Consider the following 10,269-nt stretch of genomic DNA (forward strand, 5'->3'; position numbering starts at 1 on the left):
AGAAGGTCGGTGAAATTGGTTCATATGACGCACAGTTTAACTTCCTGATTGTGACGTTTGCAATTACACAAAAGGTATCATCAAATAAAAAAGTTACAATTGACCTATTGATTTGGTTTCTGCAGGACTAAAACTAATCATCTGTCTTCTATTCTTTTGTTACGAGAATGCTATAGCAAGATTGAAGATAACTATTCAAAGTGTTTCAAGAGTAGCCTTGCTACCGAGTTGAATAATGTATGTCTGAGGGAGTCTGACCTTGGTTAGACGGAATTTTACAGATATATATATATATTTGTGTTAGAGCGCAGCATAAATCTTAAATCACTTAAAAAAGATATAAACTGACGTTAATTTTTCTATTTTCATTTGAGCTTGGTATTATACTGGGCTACATTGATAATTATTATGTACTACTATATGTTTTCGGATACGTTAACATTGCTGGTGTGTTTTGGAGTCATAATCTCAGGTAGGTCATTTGTTTGAATTCATTTTTATTCTAACTTTACTGAATTCTTGCTCAATAGCAGTCATAATGCAATGTTATGGGCATAAAAATACCATTCAAAACAAGGCCGGTTTTGAAAACAGTTAGAAATCGTTGGCACTTATATATCGATAGAGATATAATCCGAAAGAATTGGACTCTAATGTTGAACACTATTCAAATTTATATATATAAAAAATTACGAACAACAACAAATACTATCTTGAAGTATCGCACAGATACAACTTATACAAATTATCAAAACACGAAATATAAAACTGGCATTATATTTTGATTACATGTTGCAAGTTTATTCTATTGTGCCACCACCTATATTAGCCGTATAACAAATCATTTTTTTTGTTAGCTGACATTACTGTGAAATTTCATTTCAACGATGGGTCAGATAATTCCAAACAAAGAGTAGTCACGGTAAGTTAGCTTTTAATTTTTACTGTCGGATGGTGAAAAATGAAATTTCTGCATCAATTGGTTTGTTATAAAATTCATTCGTGAATACTCCCCCCTTCTGCTTGCTACCATCAATTTGTCGCGCAAACACATCCACAATGCTGCGTTAAAAAGTATAAAATTGAACTAAACTAAAAGCTATAGTGAAATGTTAAGAACATCCTCAAGATTCCCTATTAATCTTGTTGTAGTTATGCTAAACTGGGAATCTGAGACGTACTGTAATCATCTGCCCTCATTTATTTTTTTAACATTAGTGAAACAATTTCTCTTTTTATTTCATCTGTTCTATTACCCTCCCCACAACTTGCAAAAGTCTAAGCAATGTGATTCATACGGTAACACCCATATTATATTTTACAGGCATCAAACGAGGAAGGTGAGAAATTGATTAATTTTATAAATCATCGAGAACATATTTGACCTTCCTTCAAATACGTATACGCTCTTCCCTACGTATAAACCATTACAACATATCTGAATACCCTTCAATCAAATAGGAAAATAGCCATTAGTTGAATGCACGATAGAAATTTACTCATATGTAGGCAGTGGTGGGATTCAAAACTGTGAGAATTGGTTCACCTTTGTATCGAACTCACCAACAACAGATACCAAATTTCAGAAACTATACGTATGTCACTATACGTAACCTGAATTAAAATAGCATGCTTTTCAGAGATGTGAAACCTTCGGCCCGCGGGCAAAATACGACCTACAAGGGAAACATGTGCGGCCCGAGGAGACGTGCCTATGTTTGAATGTGGCCCTCCTCCATTAACGGTTGCACACCCCTTCTTTACATGGATTGGAACGCCATGTATAACGCTTGTCGTCGCCAGCTGTGGTATACGTTGCCTATTTGCTGAGTCATACGTCATCTTGTACAAAAAACTTCAATACTATCGTGTTAAAATATTCCTGCATTGTTATTACAGAATTAAGAAAACAATTGGAGCAACTCCTTGAATGGTATTTGCTAGAAAATCCTCATGACGCTGTGACCATCTCAACCCAGGTTTATCAAGACGAGGAAACACATTCAACTCAGCAAAGTAATCACGAAGTTGCATCCTCCACAACTGAAAGCTCCACTATTAAAAAAAGTATTAATATACAATTTTATTATGACTGCTATTATATATATCTTGCTTTTTGCATCATCGCGATCTTGGGAGTCCGCCATCGTGGGGAATATCCGCTGCAGCTCATGCACACAAAGGATTTGTCTTCTGCTGTCCTCGTAGTCACGAAGTAGACCTAGAGTCTAGGTAGTTGTTGAGTTATTTTATGCAAGTGAAAACAAACGTTGTCGTCTGTCAAACAACAGCATGTAATACACTACTCCCGAAGTATGTGAACCAAGATGGCGGGCACCGGAACGTAGTATTTGTACCAGGTTAGGGTTAGGCCATAATTTTAAGTACAAATACTACGGGAGTCACTTGGCTAGTCCCCGAACACAGTATTTGTTACTCTGAACCAAGAGCGTAGCGATCACAGTTTTGTTTCGTTGGTTTTATACAGAATATAATTTCTTCATCAAATTTTGTTCATTCTGTTGCTTTTCTAAAGACTATCTATTAATAAATTTATAGGAATGAAATATCAATACATCGGAAAAGCAGCGACCTATAAAACTTCAAAACAACATTGCTCAGAGCAAGAAAGAAGATTATGTTATTCTTCAGAGGTCTGTCCGAAGAACGTACCAGTTTCTGGTGTTATCAACGGAGATATGTGGGTGGCAGTTCAAGATAGAACAAACGAATGGATAGAGATTGGAGATTCCGGTGGTAAGGATGATCATTTTAACAAGAGAAAAAAGCTCAAATATGTGGACACGAATGTTCAATTTCTAACCGCCGAGTCGGTAGATTACGCAACTCAAACGGTGTTCAATGGATAAAAATACAACAACGAAATTTTGGATCCAAAAATCGGATCCTCCATGATTCATAGGAAATTAAGATAAAATGAAAATATCTAGCGACGACAATAATCTTTAAACTACTAGAAATTTTAAAGCACTGTGTCCAGTAGCTAACGAGAAAACTAACAAATAGAAAAGTACAAACAACAACATTATAAACAAGTGCAGATCCGATAGAATACAATCATTATTGTAGTTATTAGACACAGCTGTACTGTATGTTGTTTGTTATTATGTTGTTGTTTTTGTTGTTAGTATTTTTCTTCTTGTAGTCGTGAAAAGCTATTTTTTCACATTCGAGCTGCCATTGTATGCTATTTCCTAGTGCTTTGTATTTAACATGAATCATATTCTGAAATGATAGTAAAGAAAAATCATTATCGGTGGGCCTATAAGATTACTTATTTTTCAAATACGCGATTCGCGTAAAACTGTTGGCTTTGTAACGAATTTTATCAACTTTTTTCAGCTGGAATATATATTCGGCATGATATATTGAGCTCATTGTATTTTTAGGTCGGACTTGCTGGATTCACGGAGTTCGTTATGGTGCTCCACCGTGGGGAAATCGAACCGACGGATCTTTTGTTGAGCATGTTGGATATGTTTTATGTTGCCTAAATTCTGAATAAATATCTGTAACTTTTTGTTTATATTATACAATGTGAATTGCTATTTTTAAACTTGGGAACTGCAATCTAAATTTATGTAACTGTACTATTTTATATTAGTGATACACTTTAAAATAAAATTTCCGATTGAAATTGAATTTCATTTTATCAAATAACAATGTGAATTTAATCATAATTTTGAAAGATATTTTGAAATACAATTTCCAAATACAATATGCTTGTTTATGAAAATTCGAGTGATAATTTTTTCGACAGTAAGCAAAATCATGCGAAAATGAGAATTTTATTTACAATTAAAACCCAATTCCAGAGTAAATCACACCTTCTCACTTCATATTCGAAAAATAGCTGAGAAAAATTCTAAAAATTTAAAACTTACAGGTCAATACGTTTATTTGCATTTTACGAGCTAACACTTCTACCAGATGTCAAATTGTCCACTTAAAACGTTTATTAGGCCTTTTTAAGAAAACAGACATAAACTGGGAGGAAAAGCCAAGTCGTCTCGAATATGGACGTTCACCCTCTTTTTTAGAAAGACATGAAAGCGTATACCTGTGTCTATGCGATACGTACGTACGTGGCCATCTCCTCGCTGCGACCATCGTCGAATTTTTGTTGTTAATTTTGTTGGGAATTTTTAGTAATACTTCTAAATTAGCGTACAAATCGTCCATAGCTTTCTTTTTATGACTCGTTCAGTACAAAATAAAATGGGCGATTTTAATGAGACAATTTAGTTTTTCCACGCCAAATTACAAACACATTCTCAAAATCACGATACAGAGATATAGAAGATAATTTCTGGGGTCAGAGGTCAGGAAATGATTTAAAAGAGTTCAACGATGGTTTCCTACTTCGTGAACTAATTTACAGTCAACAAATGTCATACCAGTTCGATTTGCAGTAGGTAGGTGAAATTAGTTCATATATACGCATTGTTTAACTTCCTGATTACAACGTACGCAATTAGACAGAAGTTATGTTACCTATTATCGAATAAAAAAAGATATAATTGCGCTATTGGTTTGGTTTCTGCGGGACTAACTACTTATCCTTCTTCTAAGCCTTTGTGTCTTGACGGATCCGTATGCATATGGTACAAGGATGTTAGCAAGAATAAAATTTCCTATTCAAAGTGCTGTGCAGTCTTGCTGCACCCTTACGCTATGTGTATGTCTACTTTGGTCCGACGAAACGTTACAGCAAAATATTTGTGTTAGTGTGCATCAACCCTCTTATATCACCTAAAAGGTTATAAATTGACGATTATTTATTGTATTTTCACTTGAGATTGGTATTACATTGGGATACATTGATAAATATTATGAATCATCACATGTTTTCGTATACGTTCACATTGCTAGTATGTTTTGGAGTCATAACCTCAGGTAGGCTATTTATTTGTATTCTTTATTATTTCAAATTTCAAAGGGCTGACTCAAAAGCAGTTATAATGCTATGCTATAGCCTACGTGAAAAATACCACTCAAAAACAAGGCTGGTTTTCAAAACAGAAAATCTTCGGCCATTGTATATCGAGAAGGATACAATCCTAAAGAATTGGACTCTAATGTTAATATATATACAAACAAAATTATATGTAAAACAACAAATAATAACTTGAATTATGTGCAGTTGGTCGCACAGATACAAATTACACAAAAACTCAAAATGTGAAATATAAAAATTGTATTACATTTTAATTATGTTTTGCAACTTTATTCTATTGTGATATTACCGCTGTTAGCCATCTACAGCATATACCACGAAATCAATAAATATCAAATACCATTTTTAATAGCTGACATTACTGTGAAATTTCATTTCAACGATGGGCCAGATAGTTCCAAACAAAGAGTAGTCACGGTAAGTTGGCTTTTAATTTTTATCATCGGATTGAATAAATATATATGAAATATATGCATCAATTGGGTCGTGATAAAGTTCTTTCGTGCATACTCCCTGCCGCCCTGCTGCCATCAGTTCGCCATGCAAATACATCCGCAATGCGGCATTGACTGCGTTAAAAAGTACAAAAAATTAAACAAAACGTAAAGCTATAATAAGATGTGAACAACATCACCAAGATAGTCGGGTGACCCGGAACCGGAACCGACGGGTCTGCATTGCCGCATGTCGGATACGTTTATTGTTGCAAGATTTCCGAATAAGAGCTCGGATGTATGATTACCCAATTATATTATCATATATGTACTGTGGGCCAGCTTTTTATCAAAATTCGAAAAATCATTTTAAAAAGACTCAAAACAACGGAACAGATCTTAACGGGTAATTGCGTTCTACTGAATATATCAATCACCGAGTGTGTTTTGGGATCGTTAAATATTTATTTACAGTACAGAAGAAGGCGTGATTGGTAATTTTGAAATTTGGAGGCCTGAAGATTAACTTGAATAGTGAAATGTATGGAGGCATTCACCTCCGTATCGCATATAAGGGACGACTTATTTCTCTTTTAGATTGCTGAATGAATATCATCTCTAAACCAGTGGTTCTCAAACTGTAGGGCGTAGACAATTTTTCGAGGGCGCGTGAAACTAGTTAATAGATTAGTTAGATTTGATCCTGCCCGTTTATTTTGGATATTCACTTTTCTTCATTTTGGATATTTACGTTCCATCCACGTATTTCACGTGTTTTTTGAAACAAAACACAAAACACACTTCCCCCTTATTATCTGTAAATTGTAGCTTATTGTTAATTTGTTATTTTTTCGATTGAAGTTTCAATATATATATAGATATTTTTACACTAGTTTTTATTGATATATTCATAAACCAGGAAACTAAAATCATAATTCCCTATGTATCAATCATTCAAAATAATGCAATTCCATATTAAATATTATTTGACGTCATCTGCTGCTCTTTTCGGCAAAATCGGTGTCACAGACTCGATTTCTGGAGAGAAATGCGGACCCTTTCTTGAATTGCGGTTGAAATATTGTATGTCAGACGAAAATAAAATTCTGATTTTTGGACGTTAAGTTTAAACGCCATGAAAGTAATTTTGAATTTCAAAAATGATAATAGTTGCTGTTGTTTACTATGCAAATTCAAATTGTCAATTTAATTGAGAATCAAAGTGAAACTGAGGGAGGTTTTAGGTAAGATTGGAAAAAAAGAGATTTTGTTCGTTTACGGCAATTATTTTGGTGACTTGAAAGTAATTGGATTTTTCTAGTTCAAGTTTCGAAATGTTTAAACAATTCTCAATACCTCTCATCATTTAACTTGCATATTGCTATAAAAATAATTCCATCCAATTTTAAGGAAACTTTAAGAATCACTATCACCACAATAAATCATAAACATCCATCGCGTTGAAGTTTTTTGTGAAATATTCTCACTACACTTACTGAAATTCTTAAATTTTTGCAACCGCCAAGGATAACCACATCGGTATACTACTGCAGTTCAAAATTAATATTATCCATTGGTGTGGACTTTTGAAACACATTTATGTCCATTTCGATAAACAAAATTTAATTTGACACGACAAAAATGGTATATATATATATATAAGAGTCTCGCGTCTTTGTATAGGGTAAGTAATTTGCAAATAACATGGTATGCTTCGTGAGACCATTGAGAAATGCACGGGAAACTGCAATGTTGTAATGAAAGTTGTTCAAGAAGTGATCCAAAAAAATATTGGCTACCTAGCTTTATTTTCGTCTTTTCCGTCAAACAAAATAAATAATAAAGTTTTGAGTTACAACTAAGAGGGGAGATTTGCTGAAAATTCGGTACTCACGTAGTGTGTACATAATTTCATTCCGATTTTCATTATTTTAGTTCTATTACCAGTTCGGGGACTGTCTGTGTTAGCCAAGTGAATATACCCATAGGCAGGGGCGGATTAAGCCTCTTTGGTGCCCTAAGCACTGAAGACTTTGGTGCCCCCTCATGTGTGATTAAATTATAAAAACAATATACCACATAAGTGCCTCAGGATTAGAGCTCAACCGATATATCGGCCCTTATTAAAGATTGCCTGAACAGCTTCGTGTTACATTGTAATGAAGTCACAACCGATGTTATTTGTTCAAAAACGACTCAGGCATCAATTTCTCACTATTGACAAAGATTTTGACCACGACTTGAGCTCTTAGAAATTTGAGACAAAATTTGACCACTGAAAGCCCACGCCTTGTTCATGTAATGTATTGTGGTTAATTCAGTAGACTGCAGTTATATGGAAATGAAGATAAATTTGTGTGCGTTTCAGATCAGAATTTTGTGTGGACGGCCTGTATTGTGTCGAAATTCTACCAGGTTCATATTTCACACCGGTATTTACAATAATTAGTAAGGACAGTAAAACTTTACGTGCCAATTCCTACAATAATTTAAACTAATTCAAATGCTAACAATAGTTATGAAACTCTCGAGATCGACTCAACTTGTCTTAGAAAGATCAAGACAGCATTCGTATCGAAATAACTTGTTGCAACAAGCTCACTGAAATAAATAACACGCCTCAAGCATATTAGTCGTTGGTTCTTCAATTTTTGATTTTGCTCGCTGCTGGTCATGCATGGAAACCTATCGATGAAGTTACAGAAATCAACATGGCTTTCCGCACGCCTCATTGAGGAAGAAATTATCAATATTTGGTCGTCGTGTACGTTTGGCAATAACTTCTCTTGCAATGACATAAATAAATGGTACCCAGGTCAGGTTAGGCCAACCAGTGATTGCACACTATAAGATACATAATTGGGTGCCACGTTAGGTATGTAATCTCAGTGATTTTAGTATTAACTCTAACAAAATTATAACAGGGGTTTGGAATTGAATTCTATAAGAGTGTCTTAGTGCAATGGATATCACGTTCAGCAGATAAGATCACGCACCAGAGTAGGTCATGACGCTGGGATCTCATACCAACCTAATATGGTGAATTAGAAAGTTAGAAGTTACTTTGCAAGAATATGTTATGTTTGATATTTCGCGCCATGCATACGTTACTTTCTCCTCTAGTAGACTGTTATGTTGCAATATCAATTCATACATATTTGAAGATATTGTTGACTTTGCTTTACGAAGCACGGTGTATTATTCCCCTGACGCAGACCACACACGGCATTGCAAACGTGCTGTTGTGTAATATTTACCCGCGCTTGTAGTACGTAGTTTGTTGAAAGGTTTAACGACGAAACACGGTTAAATAGTGAAAGAATGTATTGAGATTAGACATTTAGATGTTGTACGACCGTTATAGTAATACAGGGTGACCCTAAAAACGAAATCCATACCATGTGTTCCAAATGGACTGGGTTTCGTTTTTGGAGAGCATCCTATATAATAAGGCAACAATTTGCCTTTTTTATTTACAATAATTGGTCATTTGTGTCAGGATGTCAGTTATATTTGTGACTGCTAACAAACAGAGCTTGGGCGTGTTGGTGTCGGCACGGCGCTCATCTGAATTCCAAGCCATTTTCGATAATTTGAAGATACTGTATCTCATTTGCAACAAATAATCTGGTCGCAACGATGGGTTGACTGGGATACATGATGTAATGCCCGTTTTAGTGATGTCATGCCAGCTTTATTGTATCCATGCAGTCAGGCACGCTCCATTCCGAATTCAATGTACTGTATTGTAACATGTTCGCAGATTTTCCTTCATGCAAGTCAACAGCGGCCGCGGTTACAAGGCGGTTCATTTGTAGACAATTTCTGTGCCAATATGTTTGAATATGCACAAGGCCTGGCACATATGCACAAGTATCAATAACGACTCCACATTGATCAGGAAGTGATGCCTATCGCACTTGAGCGGAGGTTTGTTGACATTAGTTTGTTTTTACATATATATATTAGCCTATATATAGATATAAAATATATATATATACATTGGTTGAGGTCGACCAACATGGTATGGAGGGAAAATTACAGTTAAATATATAAAGCTTAAAATTACCCATCATGGAAAGTTCGTCTATTCCGCGTATTAGCCTCACACAGTTGAGATAGCAATTCAAACCGTGATCAGTGAACCTTGATCAGTCAGTCTCAGTGGCGTACTGGCGTATCTGGGGTGCGGCAGCCATGGCTAATGGCATGTGCGCCGTTTGAAAAGCGCAATAACGACTAAAAGTTTTAATCGTTTTTTTTATGAAAAAATTTCGAAATAAAAATAACTGAAACTCGTATTTTACTCAAAGGCACAAGTATCTCATTTTTAATAACAGTCCATATAAAATTTCAACCAAATATTTAAAAGGGGGGCAATTTTTAAACATTGCCATGGGCGCCATTTTACGTAGAAACGCCACTGGTCGGTCGGTCTATATCTGATGCTCACGGTAAGATTATTCGGGCCCTGCATAAGCTTGTAACTCTCTATACCAGGGGTGGGCAAGCCCTGGCACGCGTGCCAAACTTGGCAAGCGAGCCCATTTATTCGACACGGGAGCGAATAGTCAATCACTCTGTACATGCTGAAAAGGTAATTATTGTGTATTTTTGCTTTGAAAAATAGCAAAGCAATATTTTTAATTTTGGTCGGCACGTGGAATAATTTTGCCGTTGAATTTAGCTGATTTTGGCACGCGAGCCGAAAAAGGTTGCCCACCTCTGCTCTATAAGTTGCACTAGTGTGCAACCTCATTCTCCCCTGTAATCGGGCTCTTTATTTTTGCATATGAACTCTGGAGATTTCGATATGGATAAATTATCCCCCGCCCACTTTGACACTTTTTTGAAAAG

The 10,269-nt window shown here is 35.4% G+C and overlaps 1 protein-coding gene across 1 annotated transcript; it reads left to right on the forward strand.

Annotated features, from left to right (window-relative positions):
• LOC120339884 (uncharacterized) lies at positions 1–3,697 on the forward strand. The gene is made up of 6 exons (XM_039408116.2): positions 1–472; positions 858–922; positions 1,325–1,340; positions 1,900–2,067; positions 2,560–2,757; positions 3,411–3,697. The coding sequence occupies exons 1-6, from the start codon at positions 409–411 to the stop codon at positions 3,524–3,526; spliced, it is 627 nt and encodes a 208-aa protein (XP_039264050.2). The 5' UTR covers positions 1–408; the 3' UTR covers positions 3,527–3,697.
• Positions 3,698–10,269: the final 6,572 nt, after the last annotated feature.

The sequence above is a fragment of the Styela clava genome, chromosome 9 (assembly GCF_964204865.1).
Source record: "Styela clava chromosome 9, kaStyClav1.hap1.2, whole genome shotgun sequence".
In the NCBI taxonomy this organism is placed as follows: Eukaryota; Metazoa; Chordata; class Ascidiacea; order Stolidobranchia; family Styelidae; genus Styela; species Styela clava.